Source organism: Rhinopithecus roxellana, chromosome 12 (genome assembly GCF_007565055.1).
Source record: "Rhinopithecus roxellana isolate Shanxi Qingling chromosome 12, ASM756505v1, whole genome shotgun sequence".
Classification (NCBI taxonomy): Eukaryota; Metazoa; Chordata; class Mammalia; order Primates; family Cercopithecidae; genus Rhinopithecus; species Rhinopithecus roxellana.
This window is the reverse complement of record NC_044560.1, coordinates 67,295,570-67,319,933: the sequence shown is the minus strand read 5'-3', so window position 1 is coordinate 67,319,933 and position 24,364 is coordinate 67,295,570. Positions and strand designations below refer to the sequence as shown.

Here is a 24,364-nt window from a genome sequence, read left to right as displayed (position 1 = left end):
TAGTTAGGACCACAGAGTATAGTGCCCTTCTGTATGGCTTTGAAAAACAGACAAACCTTGACCTCATTGATTTTAGCCATGTTTTTTCACATTAAAAATAATGAATTGTATTTCTATTTCTGGACATAGACCATACCTTGTTTCTCTGAGGGAATTCAATTGTTTACCCATGTGATTGACCACATAGTTCATCACATGCCCTCCTGAGGTTCTCCATAGCTTTTAAAAAGGTGAAAGGAACGAAGAAACGAACCAGTTAGTGCAAACGTATTTTGGTCAACTGCTATATGTCAAGTGACTCTCAAGAAACAAAGAGGGAAGTGAACTGACTTTTATTACACATTTAATTTCTGCTAGAAGCTTGTGCTAAGCATTTTATGTACATTATCTGTTTTGGGTTTTTTTTTTAAATAATCCTCAGGGTTACCGTGTGGAGGATAGGTATAGCATTCCCATCCCATTTTACTGCTGAGAGAATTGAGGCTCACAGGGCATACGTGACTTTCTCAAAGTCACACAATTAGTGTGCGGCTGAGCAAGGCTTCAGACCCAGACCTTTCTGACTCTAAAGCCCATGCTCTGTCCACCTCATTATGCCTGGACCTGCATTCAAGGAGGTAGCAGTCTGGTTGAAGAGAGAGAAACTGCACAAAAACTCATAGTAAAATTTGTCCTTATTCCAAAAAGTTTGGGAACTTTATAGCTATTATTTCTCTAAGGGATCTAGGTAGAAGGGATGCTAAGCCTGCAACACTACTAGATTATGTGTTAACGTAGGCCTTAGAAAGAAGGAAGCTGAAGAAGTAATTGTGCGAATATGGTGGGTCTAGTCTTTTGTGGTTTTTAAGACTAAGGATTAGACTCCAAGACAGATTATCTGTGGCTCAGGCTGGAGTGCAGTGGCACTAACTCGGCTTACTGCCACCTCTATGATCTTCCCACCTCAGCCTCCTGAGGAGGTGGGACTACAGGTGTGTGCCACCACACGCAGCTAATTTTTTTGTAGAGACAGGGTTTCGCCATGTCGCCCAGGCTGGTCTCAAACTCCTGGGCTCAGGCGGTCTTCATCCGTTCCCTTGCACACAATAATAAATGGAAGCTGCTATTACTGTGTTTTGGAAGCAACCAAAAAGAAAATCTGCATAAGAAGAACTAAATTACAGTTCATAACAAAGGAGCTACTTGGGTCTGTTTTTTTTTTTTTTCTCTCAAGCTTCTTCATATTATTTCTGGGCATATCCATTTTATAAAGAGGGCTAAATTGAATATGTTGTTAATTTTCTTAGAAAAGTTAATCTTTAGGAGTGTCTTTAACTTCTTAATTGCCCACATGTTGGATTAGACCTAAGGTTTCTAATCAGGGCTGTAAAGAAAGACCTGCTCCATAGGTGATCCACTCTATGGGCCTATCCCTTCAAGAACAATTTAAATTCAAAAGTGCAAGAAAGGTGTCCAGTTAAGTCCTTTACCTATACCAGACTGTAGCGAGTCATAATAGGATTACATATAAGAAAAGAATTAATGGTACTGCCAGAGAGTAAATAATAAGTACCAAGTGAATGTGAAAACGTAGGTGTTATGTAGTTTGTAGGAGATAGTTTGCTGCTACAGAAGTTGAGAAAGAGCAAAGTGAGATGATTAAGAAACGTTTTGAGTTGCACAGATCTGGGTTTGAATCTACCTGTAGGACCTTGAGCAAGTTATTTGACCTCTCTCGGTGCAGTTTCTTCATCTGTAAAATGAGAATTTTGAGATTAGATAATAAATGTAAAATGTTTGGCGTGGTGCCCTGCTAGTTCTTATCGTTATATAATTATCTATTTTTCTGTCAGTTTCCTCCACTAAACTGTAATCTCTTGGAAAACTGGGTCTGGGTCCTGTTCATTTGTATGTCTCAGCCTTTCATACAATGCTTAAGCTCATCCCCATTCTTGATGTCACCTTCCATGTGAAGGGTATTCCATTATGGGATTGCTCTTGGCCTTTCTCCATCCTTGACATATTCCACACTAGAAGTGAATGATTTACCTGACTGGTGAGTCAGGAAGGACTTACTGTGTGTCGCTCTTAGGAATGAATTTTCTACAGGAAGCATGCTGTCTCTCTTCTGCTCTTCATACCATAAATCTTACTATCCAGTGCACCCATGACTGAGTGGGCATGTCTACCTAGTAATATGAAGCACATTTCCACACAAACACTGAAAAGTAAAAGTAGATGGGACCATAAAGGTAGATTAGAACGAGATTGTGGAAAACATCATGTTATACCTTCCTAGCATGACATTTCAGTAGATTCCTTAAAACTGTATGGATATTGATAAAGAGTAGAAAGAGTCTATATGACTAAACCCCAAATAATATTTGTTTTTGTGGGTTTTTTAAATTTGGATTTTCTTGTTGTTAGGGGGAGGAGTATTGTTTTTTGAGAGTTTTGATCATGTTGAGGAGGTAAGGATGAGGTATCAATATTTTAAATTTTGTGCAGAGTTCATTTTTGTGTTGTTTTTAAAGTTATGTTATGCTAAAAAGATACTAAGTTCATCATTTGAAAGAACAGACCTGCCGAGAAGGTTTTTTTTTTTCTTTCCAGTTGTGGTCCAGGGACCCTCTGCCTCAAAGTTATCTGTAGGGCTTTCAAAATGCAAAATTCCTATGCCTCACCCCAAATCTGCCAAACCAGCATTCCCTAAGGGTGAGGCCTGGAAATATGATTTTCTCATTCTCCCCAGGTGGCTTTTATGCTCATTGTATTAACGCCATCACTTGCCAATGAACAGGTGAATTCAGTTTAAAAATATATGAAGAGCAAAGCGTGTGTGTGTGTGTGTGTGTGTGTGTGTACACACGTGCGCACACATGTGGTGTTACTGCTAAATCAGATTCACATTATTGACTATTCTGATTACCGGTATGGCCCTTCTTTCCTATACAGGAGGCAGCCCTGCTTACTCAGCCAAAGATAGTAAAACCCCTGCTGGGCCTTACATGTGCCATTTTTTGTCTTACTGATAGGTCTTCTGAACAAAGACTAAAAAAAAATAGACAGTTTTAAAACCTTAAAAGAAAAGAGAGACAAGCACATACTTTTAAAGAACAACAAAAACCTTTGCAATTCTTCCAAAGACTCATAGCTTAATCAAGTTTTCCTTGTCTGGTTCTAAGTGACTGGAGGTAATAGATGGGAATTTGAACAGAGGAACAGCCTAAAGTGTCAGTTACAAGCTTGTATCCTACCACACTGCCTTCCTTCTGTTTGAAAGTGTGGGGAGATACTCTGCTTAGGCCTGCTTTGTTTCTCTTTATAGATCATGCAACAGATGAGTGACCACCGCTACGACAAACTCACTGTGCCTGATGACATAGCAGCAAACTGTATATATCTAAATATCCCCAACAAAGGGCACGTATTGCTGCACCGAACCCCGGAAGAGTATCCAGAAAGTGCAAAGGTAAAAAAATATCCCTTCTGGCCACTGCAGCTGGGTCGGCCTCCCTGGGGATTCTTTCGTAATGGAGTGACCAATAGGATCCTCCTTTTCCTCTATACATATCAAACCATTAAGAAAAGGAAGGATAATACAATTTAGGGCATAAGGAAAATGTGTTTCACTTTTCTCATTCATGTCATTGCTCACTAATGTATGCATAGTAATTGAGATGATCATGCCGGATAGTCAAAGCTTTTCAAATACTCACATTTTCAAATAAGTACTCACCCAAGTCTATGCCCCAGCTCTGATTAAATGTACTTTCCCACCCTCAGATACTCATTAAGCATAAAGACCTACAATTAGATGGTCAACGGTATCACTGTTTTCTGACAGAGCTGCTGAGCTGCCCCTCAGAAAAGGGCCATTTGTTTCTTTTCTTTTTCTTTTTCTTTTTCTTTTCTTGTTTTGGAGACAGGGTCTCACTCTGTTACCCAGGCTGGAGTGCTGTGGCACGATCTTGGCTCTCTGCAATCCCACCTCCCAGGCTCAAGAGATCCTCCCACCTCAGCCTCCTGAGTAGCTGGGACTACATGCATACACCACCACACCTGGCTAATTTTTGTATTTTTAATAGAGATGAGGTTTCGTTATATTGCCCAGGCTGGTATCAAATTCGTGAGCTCAAGCAGTCTGCCTGCCTCGGCCTCCCAAAGTGCTGGGATGATAGGCTGACAGGCATGAGCCACCATGCCAAGTCCTTTTTTTTGAAACCGGATCTTGATCTGTTGCCCAGGCTAGAGTGCAGTGGCATAATCATGGCTCACTGCAGCCTCAAATTCCTGGGCTGAAGCGATCCTCCTAACTCAGCCTCCCGAGTACCTGGGACTACAAGCATGCGCCATTACACCTGGCTAATTTTATTTTTTGTAGAGATGGGGTCTCCCTGTGTTGCCTGAGCTACTCTCGAACTCCTGGGCTCAAAGGATCCTCCCACCTCAGCCTCCCAAAGTGCACAGGCATGAGCCACCATGCCTGGCCATTTGTTTCTTTAGGTAGAGGAGTATGAATGACCCAGAGTGGTGGGTGTTCATTGTCAGGGCTGCAGAAAAAAGAAACTGCCCATGTTAGGTAACAAAAAGCTCTTCATTGAAAAGACAGAGCAGGAAGAAATATGGTACGCTCGAAATCAGCCAACTGGTCCCTCCAGGAGTCTCTGTGTTTGTGTTCCAATAAGGGAGCTGTCTCTGGATCTGGAATGCTTTTCCTGGTCTAAGAAAATCTTCCTTGTTTTTCAGCGTACTCTGCCAGTCTCATCTATATACTTTAGTAATTTCGATTTTACCCTACCAAGCAAACATAACAGTGCTCGTCCATAGATTCTTCAAGTGTCCATATCTTCTAGGCACTCAGCATCTCATCTCTGCCCAGAGGAACAAGATATTTATACTATGCATTTCAGAAGAGCTTTTAGTAATCATTGATCTTTTTTTTGTCTTAAGCTTTGCAAATATTAGAAAATATTTTATACTACCTTTTAAATATGCAATATTATATAATTACTAGACTCACTCTCTAATCACAGCCTCTTTCTGAGCAGATAACAAGAAAAGGGTGGGGGGAATACATAGATACTTTTTTCTATTTCCATGGCTGAAAATGTGAACCTGAGGAAAATAGAGGACTCCTGACCCAGGACTGGGGTTTACCCAGCTCTTAGATGAGTAATGGATCTCATACTTTAATGCACATCAGGGTTGCTAAAATTGCAAGTTCCTGGACCCCCACCCTAGAATCTGCAATATCAACAAGCACCCAGTCACAGAACTCACTTTGAGAAATACAGGTCTGAATCATTCATCCCTCTTTAGCCACATTGATCATCTGACCTACCAGATGATTATTCACTGTCCCCCTGATTCAGCCGTGTGTCTCTCAAAAATGACAATAGTATTAATAATATCCCTGTTTACTGAGGGCTTCCCCGGTGCCAGGCAGGGTGCCAGGCATCCCAGGTGTATTATCTTATTCAGTCCTTGTAACAGCCCTATGGGGCAACATTACTATTCCAGTATTGCAGAGAAGTAAGCCAGGCTCAGAGGGAATGCCACTTCACTGAAATAATTCTTTAAGTGGTAGGTTGACAGAACTGGGTTTGGTACCCTACTCTGGCTCCAACATTCTTAATCAACCACTGTGCTGAATTTTAAGAAACACAGTGCTTCCTAAAGAAGCACAGTAGATTGTTATTAGGCAGTACACTTTCAAGTAACTTTGTTTTTAAAAATATGCTTTATTTGATCATCACAGGAAAATCTATTAACTGTTAATTGAAGTTCTGACTTACGCTTTCTATTAGTGTCAAAAGATGCTAATAAAATTTACAACTGTAATTTAAAAGCATTTTAACCTGAAATACTTAAGTTATATCTTGTCAAATTTTTCCAGTGGTGTTGGTAAGAAAATAAACCTAAAGTATAGTTGAGAGGATTTTAAAGTGTGAAGAGAAGGCCTAGCGTGGTGGCTTATGCCTGTAATACCAGCACTTTGGGAGGCCAAGGCAGGATGATCACTTGAACCCAGGAACCCAAGACCAGCCCTGGCAATATAGTGAGACCCTGTCTCCACAGAAAATAAAAAATAAAAATTAGCCAGGCATAGTGGTGTGTGTCTGTTGTTTGTCCCAGGTACTTTGGAGGCTGAGGGGGAGGATCATTTGAGCCTGGGAAGTTGAGGCTGCAGTGAGCCACGGTCATGCCACTATACACCAACCTGGATGACAGAGCAAGACCCTGTCTCCAAAAATATGTAAATAAATAAAAATAAAGTGTGAGGGGAGAGTAATATTCAGACTGACACATGGCCACCAACTTCCACGTACCACTTAATCTAGCAATGACAATGGCAGAGTAAAGGCATCTCTAGCAAAAACACATTTCTGACACATCTTTGGCCTTGAGGTTAAAGCACAGAGCTAGTGGTTAACCAGTTCCCACCAGCTCTGTGGGGATGACTGTGGGCATGTGTGTGGTTGAGACTGCATGTGTGTCTTGGGATTAAATGAATGAAAAGCCTAGATGCACAAATCAAATTGATTCTCCACTTCTGAGGATGGTAAAACAGGCAGAAACATAATCCTTTTTCTTCCTTTTCCTTGATTCCCACTGTAGGTTTATGAGAAACTGAAGGACCATATGCTGATCCCCGTGAGCATGTCTGAACTGGAAAAGGTGGACGGGCTGCTCACCTGCTGCTCAGTTTTAATTAACAAGAAGGTAGACTCCTGAGCTTCAGAGTCCTCCCTGGTCGGCGGCAAGACCGCACAGGCAAGGCCGATGACTCTGTGCCCACTCCTGTTGTTTTTCTTGACAATCTACTGTGCCACTGTGCTACTAACTCTTGTTTACAAAATTTGATTCTAAGTTGAATTGCTTCATTCAGCACCCCCACCCTTCCTCCCCTCGCGGTGGTACCTAAGCTGTGGATTTGCTAAATGAATTAAGCAACCTAGAAGATATAGAGCTAATGAATTATCAAAATGTGATTAATCATAGTAAGGAAACACTCATTTAGTGTTTGTATTATTGGTGTGAAAATTATTTAGTTCCCAGTATATTCTGAAGAATGTCTTCTTGATCAGTCAGATAAGCTTGTTTGTTTTGTTTTGTTTTGTTTTGTTTTGTTTCTCTATATCATGAATCATGTTTGGTTCCTGTGAAATTTCCTGGTCCAGGGATCCTCCTCCTTTCTCTTTTACTTCTGAATTTCAGTTAGTTACTTTTGCCTTTCGCTCTTCTATCACAGCCACCTTGGCCTTGGGTAAAACCCAAGGTCTTTCCTTCTGGCTACCTTCCTGCAGGTCCACCCTGTCTGCCATTGTTCTCCTCTGCCTCTGACTACATCTGCCACCAACAACCCTCCCCTCACCCCTGCCAGGGGCAGACAGGCTCCTCAGCAGAACTGTGACTGAAATCAGAGCTGCTGTCTGGGGCAGTGTTAACTACACAGAGGTACATCCTGATAGGGTTTGCCCCTGAGATCTAAATTCCAGAAGTAGGGCACCACACCTAGGAAGGTAAATCCAGTATCAGAAAGTTGCTAAGAGATTAAAGATCAAGAAGCTTGGAAACATCCCATGGGAACAATGTCTTAGAAAGTCTTCAAGTCACATACCCTGAATTTTTGCTTCATTACTGACCATATATGACCTTGGAGGAACTCTTATTTTTTTTTTTTTCCCTTCAACTCATTTCCGTTTCCACCTACCCTGACTCGCCCTGTTTCCAGTCTTCTACCCCTTGCAGTTATCCTGGTCCAGCAAAGTCATTTCTTTCAAAAGAGACATCATGTCTGAAAATGATTACTGGTAGTCCAATATGAGCCAGAGTAAACAGCTCCTCATGGTCAATGAACATGTTCAGGAAGCGATCACCTTGATGCTTGAAACCAACCCCAGACAGTGGACAATTCTACTTTGAAATATCCGTGAATATTTACTGTGGAATCCAATTTAAATTTCTTCTCTAGCCTTTAAATTACACAACTTTCAACTGACACAGGTCTCTTACGAAGAACAATGCGGCATTGAAGGAAGAGATGATTCCTTTACTCAAACCTGCAGGAATCAGCCTATTAACAGGCAGGGGAAACGGTACTTTCCAAGGAATGGTAACTGATCCAGGCACATTATCACACTTCCTAGTCATCTCCACCTTTCCTGTATTGCCTGTGGCTTGTTGTTTAAGATTAAGAGTCAAAGAGATTAAGAAATATCACTTCAAGTCTTGCTCTGCTCACCTCTATGTTTGCAGTCAAATATTCCTTATGTTGGTGACCTAAAGAGAATTACTTTCATTCATTTCATTTCCCCTGTAGCAGATGGAAGTGAGAAACCTCTGAGAAAATGAAAACATCCTTAACCACTATCTTTCTCTTTTATTTGATGATTTTATGCCAGAAATTTGTAAAAGTTTTTTCTCCTCCTTCTCTTCCTTGTTGCTTAACTTTTTAATTCATACCATATGCAGATATCCAATTATGTGCATCCTGTGAATAAACCACGTCTTGGTCACTGTCATGTTTTGAACCATCTCATGAGAGATGAATAATATCTTTTTACCAGAGAGAGAATGAATGTTAGCCACATGCCCAAGTTAACAAAGAAAAAATGTTCTCAGCGGTCAAGGTTGCCCTTTTGGGTTAAATCTGGCCCTTCCTTGGCAAAAGCAAAAATTCTCCCTGTGAGAGCTCAACATCTCAAACACAACCACAGGAAAAATGGCCCAGCCAGCCAGTTTAGGCTTACCAGCATATAATTTTTAATATCTTTACTTCTGCCATCCCAAATCAAAGAACTCTTTTCTATTATGTTTAATCAATTGCAAGCAAAGGGATTTTTCTTTGTAACAATTTGTTCTGCAGAAGACTGTTTTTCACTTTTCCTTTCTTTTGCTTCTTTCTGTTTTTCCTTCTCTGTGTCTGGAGAAATCACTTAGACTCTGTGTGCCTCTTCTGCATTGCATTCTGCTCTGCTACATTACCCGCTAGGCTGGCTTCTTTGGACTCCCTATGTGATTGATGATGTGAAAACCTAAATTACTTGCAGCATAGTATTACTTCTTTGATATTCTCATTAGCATAATGTTATTTTTGAAAAGGAAAGATACTATCACATAAGTTTTCCTCATGTCCATTGTGATATACACCAATGGATAAACTAACAGAAACTGCTTTTTGACATTAAAAGACATGAGAAATTATATTTAACTAAGTAAAAGTTAAGTCAGAATGACTTGGGTGATGTGATTCAATTTAGTTAAAGGATGATAAAGAGAAAATACATTATTTAGCATTATTTCTTCAGCTATAATGAATTGCTATAGAAATCAGGCAGATCTTTCTAATGTGTATTGATTGGTCTTTGCAGCTACTGTGAACAGATTACTAAGGCCATCTCCTCATCTCTAAGGGAGAAAAATTGTCTGTAGATGAATAATGTAAGGTAGAGAGTTGCATGTAAGTCTTTGTAATTATTTACTCTTTAACATTCTCCAGAACTCAGACATGATTTCAACATGGTGTTAGATTTGTGCATTTTATTTTCCTGACCACCTCATTCCAGTCAATGTATGGTTATCCACTCTGTGTGCCAAAACCAATCATGCCTTTCACGGCCCTTTAGTTCAGAGAAGTTCTGCACTGATTTTTAGTCTCTTGCTGTCTCAATCTTACATGTATACCAATCACAATGGAATAAAACGTGAGTTGTACTGTGATCAACAGCGTATGTCTCTTTTCTTTGCAACAGAAACTGCCATGGGGAATGAAGTCATCATTTCTTTGCTGTCAGTCACGGGATATTTTCTCTCTTGTGCTTGAGGCTATGAACTTAGAAAAATAGTGTACCTGTAAATCAATTGCCATCAAAGCTTGGGTTAAAATAATATTTGAAGTGATACTTCATACTTCAGGCACTTAAAAAGTGTGCATATGCACACTAGGTCAGGAAAGCTTGAGTTCCCCTGTGCCTCTCCTCAAATGGTGTCCCTTTCTTCCCTTTCACTGCTAACCATATTCAGCACATAGTCAGTTACGTGGTTCAGTTATACAGGCAGGTGAAAGATTTTTTAATTTGTTCATACAAGAGTTGTTTTTGTTGTTGTTGTTGTTTGTTTGTTTGTTTTTTGTTTTTTTTGAGATGGAGTCTTGCTCTGTCACCCAGGCTGGAGTCCAGTGGCACGATCTCAGCTCACTGCAAGCTCCGCCTCCTGGGTTCACGCCATTCTCCTGCCTCAGCCTCCCAAGAAGCTGGGACTACAGGTGCCCAACACCATGCCCAGCTAATTTTTTGTATTTTTAGTAGGGATGGGGTTTCACTGTGTTAGCCAGGATCTCCTGACCTCGTGATCTGCCCGCCTCAGCCTCCCAAAGTGCTGGGATTACAGGCGTGAGCCATCACACCCGGCCCCTGTTTTTGTTTTATAGTAAGCATCTTTTAGGAAATTTGAAGGTTTTTTAAATGAGGCTTTTTTATTTTCAACAAATTTTTTCAATCTGTATTGTTTTCTTTCAATAATTGTAAAAATAACTCCTTACTGTTAAAATTCAAGCAACACAAAAAACTATAAAAGTAAAGAAAAAACTACCCACGGTTTTATCACCCAGAGATAACTATTATTAACATTTCATAGAATATTTACAGATCTGTAAATAGATATCAGTATAAATATGCAATAATTTTACATAATCTTGCTGTTCTGTAGTCTGCTTCCTTCAACTTAGCAATATTGTAGGCATCTTTCCATCTCAACAAATGTAGATCTATATCATCAGTTTTAACAGCCCTGAATATTCTACAACACGGTTATTCAAGCAGCTCTTTCTAAATTATACATAGTGTTTCATCACAGATAGTCAATATGCCCACATTGCTATTAGCCAGGGGTCTTCAGTCTATTAAAAATGTGTCGCTTCTAAGCTTTCACCCAGCCCCAAAGCTAGTTCATGTGGTGTATTTTTATAATAACTGGTCTGTGCGAATGCTCATCAGATGTGAAGACCAATTCTAAAATTCCTTGGGGAGGCCATTGATTCACTCACACCTTCTCAGTTGATGTTGCATTGATTATTTCTGCATTATTTAGATTGATACTGGCAGTGAAGCTAAAAAATGCCAAATGCCACCTTGCAAACCTGCTGTGGGTCCCAGTCAGAAATGGAGCCCTCCACCTCAGTGCCAGATATACTGCTCCTCCCAGAAGAGAAAGAGAGATACTTCTTTAAGAAAGATTTGGCAGGGGTTCCCTGACTGACTTTCCTCCACACCTCTGAAAGAATAAGGGGAGAGGAAACAGAAAAATGCCCTTTCATGACAAGCTACAGATTCTGGAAGTGGGAATTTTGCTGACTGAAGAATGCTGGTCATCAACGATTTTAGACAAGTGAGCACATATTTAACAAGTGCCCACACCCTGCCAGGCTCTGGAGTACAGCTCCTATCTTTCAAGAGCTGATGGTTTGGAAGAGGCAGGGAAGGATGACTACACAATTACACAAATGATTATGATACAGCAGAAGGTACAAACTACAAAAGAACAATGCCGCATCTGTTCCCAAGTCAGGGAGACCAGACATAGGAATGGGGGTTTATTCTGGGCTTGGAAGGACAGCTCTGGCTTCAATAGGTTGAGATGGGACTACAGGCTGTCTAGGCTGAGGGAGCCACAGAAGCAAAGGCATGGAGGTGGGTGAGCATCATGTTCACTTCAGAAGCAAGTATTTGAGCCCCAGTTATGTGCCAGTTAACTCTGCTAGACCCTGAGGATACAGTGGTGACAGTCCCTACCCTCCTGGAATGTACATGCAATAGGAAGACAGACATTGAACAAGTTAGGGCAAGGGGAATGAACATTATTGAAGGAGAACGGGGTGCTTAGAGCAGGCCGTAGGGGTGAGCAAGCGGATTTATTTGGCTGAAACGCAGGGTAAATATAAGAGCATGGTGAGACAACATTGGTTGGAACGTTGAGGGCCTTGCCTGCTGAGTTAGGATATTTGGACTGAATGTGGCAGTCTGCCAGGATCCCCTGAAGACTTTTTGGTCAAGAAGTGATATTATTGGAGCCTGATCTGGCAGCATTATATAGGATGACTGGGAACTAAGAAAGACTGGTGTTTCGCCAAGCTTAATTTCTCCAAGTTTAATTTGTTATTTAAATATCTCTTCTTACCACCAAAATGGAGCCTGAAAGCCTGGCAATTAAGTCTCTTTATATTTTCTTTCCTGAAGAACAGATGAATAACACCTAACACCTTCCCCTCCCAACTCCGAAGGGACATTTTCAAGGCAAATGCGATAAAAGAACTGAAGGGTTTTTGGATGAAAGAGATAATGTAAATATCATTATCATCATCATTATCCTGATTAACTCTGATCACAGCAAGCTTAGATCCCATCAAAATGTCATCTTCTATTTGAAACATCAATCACCTACTCCAGAAATAACTTGGGATTTTCATCACGGATGCCTCGAAGCTGGCCTGACAGCTTCTGTGGTGAATTCACAGGTTTCCCTGGTAGCTGACATGGCTGTGCCACAGACCTACTTGCATTAGGAAACTGTTGGCTAATCGGAATGTTCCCCATCTCCCTTCCGCCTCCAAACCCTCATTTCTAAGTTAGTGAAAGCTAGGCCACTTATAGCACAAGATAACTGGGGTTATCAGGCTTTTAGGAGGATGGGTAAGTGCCAAATATATTACTGTCACTATAAATAAAGATTCAAACAGTATGAACTTGGTAAAATATTGCCTGAGCTGACATGTGACATGAATGCCTAAAAGCAATGATGGGTCTCTAGGTCTTGGGAGGCCCCCTCTATTTATAAATGGAAAGTGTAGTCATTTGGCTATGAATACTGAGAAAGAGCTTGAGTGAATTAACACAGGCCTGAGGAGGTAGCTTGCTGTCCCAACTTTACTGAAGTCTAATTGACAAATGGTATATATTTAAGGTATATACTTGATGCTTAGATAGACATTGTGAAATAATCACCACAATCAAGTCAATTAACATAGCCATCACCTAACATAGTTATCACTTTCTTTTTTTCTTTCTTTTTTGGTGATAAATACTTAAAATCGTTCCTTTTAGCAAATTTCAAGTATGCAATAGAGTACTGTTAACTATAGTCACATTGCAATACATTTGATCTCCAGCATTTATCCATCTTGAAAACTGAAACTTTCTACCCTTTGGCATCTCCCCATTTCTCACTTTAAAAGCAATCTTTTAAGTTCCTGCTCATGGACAAGAAAGCTTATTTATTAGCTAGGGCTTTGAGGTAAGAACTCAGAGGATCACTGTTCAAAATTAAACTAGGATCCTATATGCTATAGGTTGAATGTGCCCCTATCCCACCAGGGTACAAAGACTGCATATTTCACATTGATGCAGGAAAAGCTCAGGAACCAAACAAGTTCTGATTCCAAGCAACAGTCTAGCTTATAAAAGGAGCTAATGGAATAAATACTGATTCACAGAGGCTTAAAATTCCAGGGAATTGTTTTTTGTTTACAGGGGACCCAGATGAGGGTATCAGGTCCCCTAGAGTTAATGCTAAGACAGTAACATGGGGTTTGCTTCTTTCCAGGCTTGATAATACTTGGGAGAGACAGAAGGAATGTTGCTAGCAGGGCAAGATATAAAAGTAACAAGGAGTCTGTTAGGAAATAGAAGTCATTCCCACTTGGTTCAAATAAAGAGATGACCTTAATGAAGGTCTGTTTCAGAAGTATGAGTGTTAAGGGTAAAAACAAGGGGTGGTAAGACACCCGGAAAGCAGATGTCAGCAGCACTCCTAGGTCCAACAGGACAAGGACAGAAAATTGTGCTGCAAAATATAGAACAGAGAAGGCAGGGCCACAGACTCAGCCAGAGCACAGAGAAGAAGCACCTTAACCTTTCTCTCCTCACTCTGATCTGCTGGTGCTCCCCACTGGCTGAACACAACTGCAAGATGCAATTGGTGGCTCAGGGGATGCCTCCAACCTAGGAGGTCAGCCTCCTAGGGCAAAGGACTGGCAGGGAAGGGCAGAGGATGGATCTGGAGAGTCAGAGGATATCAGCACAAGGCAACTGTGAAAATGAACTCAGCCTATCAGACAGTGGCCATCACCAACTCTGTAAATTTACAACTCTCTGTAAATTTAAATAATTTATTATTTAAGTTATCATTTAATAATTCTTGGCAGATTCCTTAGGCACATGCCAGTTCTGTGGTCTGGTTGTCCCTCCCTCAATATCAGAAAATAATTGGAGCAGAATCAACAACAGAATATGAGTATGCACGGCCTGAGGGTGAAAGAACGTTGCATTCCAGACCCATGAGTCCTGGACCTCTTTAGTAAACACTGTGTTATTTCTAAAATTAGAGCAGTCTCTTGGGCACCTGGTATCCCAAAACAGCTAGTTGCCTTTTTGTAGCATGCCCATGACCTTCTGGTAACATGAAGTTGTTTAGGATCCTGAAGTACCTCTTTTCTGTTTCCCTTTTGTTTGTACATCCTGCTCATCTTGGCAGGCACAGCTGTTTTGGTTTTACTTGGTCATATTGCTTATGGGGATAATAATCAGTCTAAACTAATAGTAATGAATTCCCCTTTCCTGGGGTGTTCAAGTAGCGTTTGAAGGACCATGTGCAGGAGTGGTTGTTCTATCCAGTAACATCTGATATACTTAACATCCATACCAAGGTATTCCTTTCCCACCCTGGAATCTTTTAGTAGGCCTTTGTACTATATTCTGATTCTGCATGGCTTTAGTTTCCCCTCTACCACCCCTAGTCTCCCAAATAGATGAACATTGCCCTCATCTAGTGTTTTAGTTCATTTTCTGTGGCTATAACAGAATACCACACACTGGGTAAATTGTAAACAATAGACGTTTAGTTGGCTCACGGTTCTGGAGCTGGGAAGTCCTAGAGCATGGCACCAGCATCTAACAAGGGTCATCCCATGGTGGAAGGCAGAAACTAGTGCACAAGACAGAGGCACTAGGGATCGGGCTCACCTTAATAACTACCCACTCCCATGATAACTAACCCACTCCCATGACAATGACATTAATGCATTTGTGAAGGCACCACCCTCATGACCCAATCACTTCTTCTTAGGCCTCACTTCCCAACACTGTTGTTTTAACAATTAAGTTTCCAGTGCTTGAACCTTTGGAGAACACATTCAAATCACAGCATCTATTAAATGACAGTAGTAAGGGTTACAACTTCAATATGGTAGCATGAGGAGCTCTATGGATTCACTCCCAAGTGAAACTCGCAATTCCTCAAGGATCTAGAACTAGAAAAATACCGTTTGACCCAGCAATCCCATTACTGGGTATATACCCAAAGATTTATAAATCATTCTACTATAAAGACACATGCACACATGTTTATTGCAGCACTATTCACAATAACAAAGACTTGGAATCAACCCAAATGTCCATCAGTGATAGACTGAATAAAGAAAATGTGGCACATATACACCATGGAATACTGTGCAGCCATAAAACAGGATGAATCCATGTCCTTTGCAGGAACATGGATGAAGCTGGAAACCATCATTCTCAGCAAACTAACACAGGAACAGAAAACCAACCATTGCATGTTCTCACATATAAGTGTGAGTTGAACAATGAGAACACATGGATACAGGGAGGGGAACATCACACACCAGGGCCTGTTGGGTGGGGGGAGGGACAGCATTAGGAGAAAGACCTAATGCAGATGACTGGTTGATGGGTGCAGCAAACCACCCTGGCACGGGTATACCTATTTAACAAACCTGCACATTCTGCACATGTAGGGTAGAGCTAAGAACGCAAGGCCTCTTTTCCCCACAGATCCTAACTGAAAGTCAGTCTTCCTGGGGAAAGACAGGATGTCAGCGTTGCTTATCCTGCCCTTCCCACTCATGACCTAATGCTGAGACTAAGTTCTGGGTGAATGTTGCCAGAAGGGTCTCCTTTATTCCTGCAAGCCCCAACTCTCGGGACAGAGGCTGCACTCTGAGAGCATGGTACCAATATGATACAGGGAGCCTGAATGTCCTTGCTTTGGCTCATGGGGCAGGAGTTCTAATCCAGAGAAGCAAAACAAAAAGACCTGAGTCTGTTGCCTTCTCTCTACCTAGCACTGAGAAACAAAAACAAGGGTGTCATTCAGAGAGAAGTGAGCCACATTTCCCTGCCCCCAACCCCCCAGATCATGGCTCAGAGATATTCCCCAGGGGACAATCAGGCTGTGGAAGGAAGAGCGCTGAATCCCTCCCTAGAGAACTGACTTCATTTGCAACAGAGTGTGAAGTTCAAGTCTTAAGTGTGCTCTCAAAAACAGTGGTGGTTGTGGTGAAAGGCAGTTGAGAGGAAATTGGTAGATTCTTTGGAGATAAAGGCTAAATTGGAGGCGTCCAGATCAGAGAGGAAGAGGTAAAACTATCTCTATTTGACATGCTCATCTATATGGAAAATCCTAAGAAATCCACTAAAAATATATTAATAAATGAGGCTGGGCGCGGTGGCTCACGCCTGTAATCCCAGCACTTTGGGAGGCCAAGGTGAGCGGATAATCTGAGCTCAGGTTTCGAGACCAGCCTGGGCAACATGACGAAACGCTGTCTCTACTAAAAATACAAAAAATTAGCCTGGCATGATGGCGCATGCCTGTGGTCCAAGCTATTTGGGGGGCTGAGGTGGGAGGATGGCTTGAGCCCAGGAGGCAGAGGTTGCAGTGAGCCGAGATCACACCACTGCACTCCAATCTGGGTAACAGAGTGAGACTGCATCTCAAAAAAATTCAGCAAGATTTTCGGATAAAAGATCAATATATTAAAAATTGTGTTTCTATACATTTGCAGTGAACAAATCCAAAAATAAGATTAAGAAAACAATTCCATTTATAATAGCATCAGAAAGAATAAAACACTTAGCAATAAATTTAGTAAAATTCCAAAACTTACTCTCTAATAATTACAAAACATCGCTGAAAGAAGTTAAATATCTAAATAGATGGAAAACCTGCTTATGTTCATGTATTAGAAGACTTAATATTGTTAGGATGACAACACTCCTCAACTTGATAAACATTAAATGCAAGCCCTATTAGAATCCCAGCTGGCTTCTTTGTAGAAACTGACAGGCTTCTACATTTAGAAACTGAGATTCTAAATTTCACATGGAATTACAAGGGGCCTCAAATAGCCAAAACAATATTGAAAAGAAAAATAAGCTTGGAGGACTCACACATCCCAATTTCAAAACTTTAAAAGCAACAGTAATCAAGACAATGCAGTACTGGTGTAAAGATAAACATATAGATGAATGGAATAGAATTGAAAGTCCAGAAATAAGTCCATGTCTCTACGGTCAACTGATTTCAACAAGAGTACCACGACTATTCAGAGGACAGTCTTCTCAACTGCTGCTGGGACAACTGGATACCCACATATCCAGCAAAAGAATGAATGAAGCTGGATCCTTTCTTCACACCATATACAAAAAGTAACTCAAAATGAATCAAAGACCTAAATATAAGAGCTAAAATATAAAACTCAGAAGAAAACTTGGTGATAAATTTTCATAACCTCAGAATTGGCACTTAGATATAACACCAAAAGCACAAGCAACAAAAGAAAAACTAAATTGAACAACATCAAATTTTAAAACTTGTGCTTCAAAAGACACTATCAAGAAAGTGAAAGACAGGCACAGTAGCACACCTGTAGTCTCAGCTTCCCCAGAGGGTGAGGCAGGAGGATCCCTTGAGCCCAGGAGTTCGAGGCTGCAGTGAGCTATGATCTCACTATTGCACTCCAGCCTGGGTGACAAAGTGAGACCCCATCTCTTAAAAAAACAAAAAAACTGAAAAGATAACCCACCGAACCAGAGAAAACATTTGCAAATTATATATCTGATAAGGGACTTCTATCTAAAATATGTAAAAAACTCTTACAGCTTGATAATAGAAAAGACAGTTTGAAAATAGGCAAAGGATCAAGAGACATTTCTCCAAAGAACATATACAAATGGCCAAAAGCCACATGAAAAAGATCACGTTATACCCACTAGAATGGCTAGAATCAAAGTCAGGTAATAGCAAACACTGGTAAGGAGGTGGAGAAATCAGAACCTTCATACCCTCCTGATGAGAATGTCAAATGCAGCCACTGTGGGAAACACTCTGGCAGTTCCTCAAACACCTACACACTGAGTTACCATATGATCCAGCAATTCCACTCCCTGGAATATACCTAAGAGAAATGAAAGCATATGCCCCCACAAAGGCTTGCACATGAATGTTTACAGCAATTATTTAAAATAGCCAAAGGATGCAAACAACTCGTGTATACCAACTAATGAATGGATAAATGAAACGGATACCAACTGATGAACACATGAACAAAAATATCCATACAACGGGATATTATTCAGGTGTAAAAAGGAATGAAGTACTGAACATGACATGAATAAACCTTGAAAACATGATGCTAAGTGAAAGAAGCCAGTCACAAAAGACTACATATTATACAATTCCATTTATGTGAAATGTCCAGGGTAAGTAAATCTGTAGAGACAGAAAATAGAATAGTGATTGCTTTGGAGGGGAGAGTGCAAGAAGGGAGGAGAGGGAGGATAAGGGAGTGATACCTAAAGGGTAGGGGGTTCTTTTTGTGGTGATGAAAACTGACATGATGATGGCTGCATATATCTGTGAACATGCATAAAATCATTGAATTGCACATTTTAAATGGGTGATGTGTTTGGTATATGAATTATATCTCAATAAAACTGGTTTTTAAAATGACAGCAATAATTCTCCTTGTCCTCTTCATATCTCAAAGGGTGGTTGGGAACATCAAATGACAGGATTTATATAAAAGTACTTGGTACTCTATGCAGTGCTATACAATTGTAGCCTATTATAGTATTGAATGGGATTAATCAGCTTTTCACCAGCACCTGTCAGTACAAAACTCAGAAGCTGCCATTCCTAAAACTACCTTCGCCCCCAATTAGAATTCCTTTTCTTTAGTGGTTAAAACTCATTGACAGAGCCCAGCCCTTGAAATACTGCTGCATAATAATTGCTTATGGAATGCTTCTTACCTTCGTAGCCTTTAGAAATGAAGAAAATAACGTTTCTTTTATATGTTTGCCTAAGACTCAACTCAAGTGTGTGTAATTACCACACATACCAAGCTCCTCATTATGTCAACCCTGGAGCCCACGTGGCCATTATAGTAATTTGCTAACTGGTAATTGTTCCTTTCCTCTCACAGTCCCAACCCCAGCCTTACATTTTGGCCATTGCTCTGCCCTTCTGAGCTGGTGTGAGTAGCAGTGCGAAGCCAAAGGGTATGAGAATGAAATACGCTGCAAGTGGCAAGTTTGAGAGTAGTGTAGACAGAAGCTGGTCCTTAGCCAGGTGAGCCTATGAGCGCAACACCAACGCGGTATTTACACATAGGACAAGGAGGGGCAGAACAAGTCCCCTATGCAAAACTGAGGCCCAGAGAGACTCAGTCACCAGGAAAAGTCACACCGCTAGTGGATGTGGTACTGGGGCTCAAACTCTGATTGTGTTTGGCAGCATTACTCTGTACTGCCCATTGAAAAACAGGTGCCCTGCGAAAGTTTCAAAATTACTGCACTTCAAAGTATTTTCAAAATGCGTAAAATGTTTCCTACCTCTGCTTTTCCGTATGAATGCCGATCTGACAGCGCGTGTTGCCCCTTTTCCCCAGAGGCATCCTTTGATTTAGCCACAAAAACAAAGGAAATCCGAATATCCATGTTTGCCGACCTTAGTTTTTGCAGAAAAATTGTGGAGTAACAGCGCCCTCAGGTGGTCACTCGAGTTTTCTCATCCGGCCTTAGAGCGCGGAGAAGTGGGGCTAAGAATGCCGCTGCTGCCCCCTGGTGGGCTTGGGACGCCTGGGACCTCCTCGCTGAGTAAAGTGCGTCTTCCAGGACCCGTGGGCCTGCCTGAGTCACCTGGGAGACCCATTCCCAGCCCTGGCCTGGGGCGATCCTGAGGCGTGGCCTCTCCCACCTCAGCTGAAACCAAAATTGGAATCAAAGCCCTTAGTAGGGGGTGTTTTAAGATCCACACACGCTGGGACCTGGAAGGGCCTGAAGGCTTCGTGGCCAGAAACCCCTGCTGCCACCTATCTCTGGGCCCAAGCCTACGTTTCCTCCCCTGGAGCAGCGGCTTATTAGCTAAGGGATTGTTCCCGTTTTGGAAAAAAAAAATCACCAAGCTCTAGGGTTGGGGATATGGATAGCAACACTCTAATTATTTCTATCTTAGTGTGAAATACGTTCATCTGACCCTTACCTGGTAGCAGGTGTTTCAGGGAAAAAGAAAGATCCTAAGAATGAGAGCCCGCAATCGGCATAGAAGGCAAGGGGAGAGAAAGGGAGAAGAAAGGAAGGAAGGGCAATGGGGAGGGAAGGACAAGGGAATGGAAGCGAGGGGAAGGGAGGGGAGAGAGGGAAGGAGAAAGGAAGGGAGGGAAGCAGAGGACAGAGGAGGAGAGAGGAAAGAGGTGGGGGAGGAGGCCAGCTAGACCCTTCTGCAGTCTGACTCAATCTTCATTGCCCTAGTCCAGGCTTCAAATGCATAAAGAATTTGTAAGTGCACTCTTGTTCAATTGGCAAGACATTTCAGGGCTCCCATGGACTCCCACCATTGCTTAGTGTATTACTCTGAGTTCTCCAGAGAAACAGAACCAGAACCAACAGAAAAAATATATACCATATATATATGAATTACTATATATGCTATATATATGACTTACTATAAGGAATTGACTCATGGGATTGTGGAGGCTGACAAGTCCCAGATCTGCCATCAACACACTGCGGATCCAGGAGAGATGATGGTGTAAGTTCTAGTTCAAATCCAAATGCAGAGGAAGACCAATGTCTCAACCCAAAGGCAGCCAGGCAGAGAAAGAAAATCCATCCTTACTCAGCCTCTCAGTCTATTCAGGCCTTCAACAGATGATAAAGTCCACTCACACTGGGAGTGGGAGGGCTCTGTTTTCCTCAGTCCACTCATTCACAGGTGATCTTAACCAGAAACACCCTCACAGACACACACAGAAATCACCTTAATCAAGTATCTGGGCACCCCGTGGTCCAGTCAAGTGCACACATGCAATTACACTCCCATTTGGCAATGGCAGCACCTGTCGGCCACGCTGCCTTCTGGTTGCTTGTGCCAGGCTGCTCTCCCACTAGAGACTAGAGGCTGAGGACAGAAACAGCCTATTCTAGCACAAGATCCCGGTATCTAGCACACGAACTAACACAGGAAATGGTAAGTGCTCAGGATGTTTTAAAAGCGCAAAAATGGACAAATGAACAAATGCACATACCTGGGTCCAATATAAAGAAAACATAGGCCAGGCACAGTGCCTCATGCCTGTAATCCCAGCACTTTGGGACGCCAAGGCAAGCGGATCACTTGAGGTCAGGGGTTCAAGACCAACCTGGCCAACATGGCGAAACCCTGTCTCTACTAAAAATACAAAAAATAGCTGGGCGTCATGGTGCACGCTTGTAATCTCAGTTACTTGGGAGGCTAAGGCAGGAGGATCACTTGAACCCAGGAAGCGGAGGCTGCAGTGAGCCAAGATCGTGCCATGCCATATAGTAGTTGTCTCATTATATACCTATGTCCTTTATAGAGGACAGTGAGTTCCTTCAGTTAGGGGCCGAGTAGGTCACTGCATCCCCAGTGCTAAGCATGATGTTTGACACATAGTTGCTGCTCAGTAAATATTTGGTCACCCAGGGATGAATAGACCAGTCAATGAGGGAGAGAATGAAGCCAGCCGGCCGGCTCCCCAGAGATGAAGCAGGCTCAGATTCTCATTTGCAGCTGAGAATCACTCTTACCCGTGGTCAGGAGCAGAGACAGGCTTTTACAAACTGGTATCCTGATAGTCTCTTCAAACTGATTTGAGAAACCTTTGTAAAATTCCAACCTTGCTTCCTGTCACCACAGTTATCCAGAAACTGTCAACACCAACAGGACTCCTTGGGGGAAAGCCAGGAAGGCTGTACAATGACTGCTGTCTGTCAGGAGACTATGACGGCACCTTGGGCCCTTCCAGGGGAGGATGAAAGTTCTGATTTCTTCTTATTGGGGTTAAAAACAGGAAGAAGAAAAAAGTTCTGATTAGGTGGACTCTGTCACACCTAGCAAGCCTGCTCTTCTGACTGGAGAGCTGCCCTAATGCTGGGAGGCAGGTTTCCAGAACAATCTGGAAGAGAGTGAAGAGATCCGGCTCGGCTTCATTGTACTTACCTGCTAAAAAGTCTCTGCTGCTCAGAAAATGCAAGAAAGAGAAATCTCCCTTTTGGGTTTCTGTGCCTCCATTTTGCTTGTAAAAATGTTAACGATGGGCCAGGTGCGGTAACTCACGCCTGTAATCCCAGCACTTTGGGAGGCCGAGGCGGGCAGATCATGAGGTCAGAAGATCAAGACCATCCTGGCCAGCATGGTGAAACCCCGTCTCTACTAAAATACAAAAAATTAGCCGGGCATGGTGGCGGGCACCTGTAATCCCAGCTACTCGGGAGGCTGAGGCAGGGGAATCACTTGAACCTGGGAGGCGGAGGTTGCAGTGAGCCAAGATTGCGCCACTGCACTCCAGCCTGGGCGACAGAGTGAGACTCCGTCTCAAAACAAACAAACAAACATTAACGATGGCCCCAGGGAGAGTCACAGGTGAGTGAAAAGAAGCTGTTAGGTAGGTACAGAGCTTTCACAGAAGTTTGGGGAGCACAGCAACCCCCAGCTCCTCAGGTCAGAGGGAAAAGCAAACCTGTGGTTAGCCAAGTCTTCTGCCAGCTCACAGAGACCATAGTGGGTAGCGATGAAGATGTGGGACCTAGGATCAGAGCTGCTGTCCATCAGAGCTGCTCTCAAATCCTGGCTCTGTCATTTACTTGCTTGGCCCATTACTGTGGTAGCACCAAAGGGAAGATTGAGGGATGTTAGACAGCTGTGACCTCCATGAGTTCCCAAGCTGTCCCAAGTGATGATAACCATCATCATTGTGATGGACAGTTCTCATGCTTATATAAAGTATAAATATAACCACAGGAGAATTTTTTGGTATTTTTTATCACAATCTAAGTTAATATATATGCTTTTTATGTAAACACAGCATCAAGGCAGTTCCCTGAGCAGTGCCCCCACCACCCCATCACCACCATAAACCCCTCCTCTATGTGAATTCTGGAGCCAACACTGGCAAATCTCCATTCCTCTCTAAACCTTGGTTTTCTTCTCTGTTACAACAACAAAGGCTAATACAGTTATTGAGTACTTTCTGTTTGCTGGGCACTGAGCCAGATGTTTTTATGTGAATTATCCCATGTAATCCTTACAACAACAGTATGAAGTAGGTCCTTATCATTCTGTGCCTCAGTTTCTCAAAAGATTGAGACAATAATACCTACCTCCTGGGATTGGAGTGGGGGCTAGAAACAGAAGATGCATGTGGGATATCTGGCCCTGGTGGTGCTCAATAAATGGTACAGTTCTAACAGTTGTAATGATTACAATGATGTTGGAGAGGTTGCAGGTGAGGAAGTGAAGCAGGAAGAGGAAGATGAGGAAGATGAAATCATGGTTCCCGGTGGGCAGAGATGCCAGCTTATACTTAGACCCTCCCTCAAGTGCTCATCCACAGATGCTGTCCCTCCTGACCATGAGACCTGAAATGTCTCAGCAGTGTCACCATGCATGGTTTTATTCGTCCACACTCAGCTGAAGTAAAGAGGGGGCCTGCACAGATCTATAGAGTAAGTGGGTCTGGCCTTGATGTCCCTGACCTTGGCTATCAACATCTTATTTCTCTCTTGGTGACACCCCCTCCCCTCAGAAGGGCCCCTCCCTAAGCAAGTTACTTACAAGGAGTTACAGGGAGAGGGAAAAAAAGGAACAATCCAAAGTAGCCCAGGTCTAGGACTCCAGAGAGAGCCACCAGGTCAGGGAACATGGGAATGAGGTATTAGATTTGAAGCCCAATAATGTAAGGACACAACAGTCTGGGTCATGCGAAAAGGGACTAAAGGAGTGTGTGATGGAAATTGGTCATTGTCCAGCTATATCCATTCTCCCCTTCTTCCTTTTAGTAATAGGTTCTTGAAATTTTACCGTGCACTTGGCCACTCAGCTGAAGACTAGATTTCCCAGCCTCCCTTAAAGCTAATTTATAGTTATAGCAATAAGTTCTAGCCAATGAGATGTGAATGGAAATGACAACAGTTTATAGGACACATCCTTAAAACAGAAGCCACATGCCCTTCTTCTCCTTTCCAACTTCCAATATGCAGAAACCCAGACCTGGTCCTGATAA

At 42.2% G+C, this 24,364-nt stretch overlaps 1 protein-coding gene across 3 annotated transcripts in view; it reads left to right on the top strand.

Annotated features, from left to right (window-relative positions):
- Nucleotides 1-9,705, top strand: part of DDAH1 (dimethylarginine dimethylaminohydrolase 1) — a 142,607-nt gene extending 132,902 nt beyond the window's left edge. For all 3 annotated transcript variants that reach the window (XM_010382555.2, XM_030941887.1, XM_030941886.1), the window contains exons 5-6: nucleotides 3,308-3,451; nucleotides 6,601-9,705. In XM_010382555.2, coding sequence (XP_010380857.1) covers nucleotides 3,308-3,451; nucleotides 6,601-6,717 — 261 coding nt within the window. In that variant the 3' untranslated portion in view covers nucleotides 6,718-9,705. The remainder of the gene's footprint in view (nucleotides 1-3,307; nucleotides 3,452-6,600) is intronic.
- The last annotated feature ends 14,659 nt before the right edge of the window (nucleotides 9,706-24,364 follow it).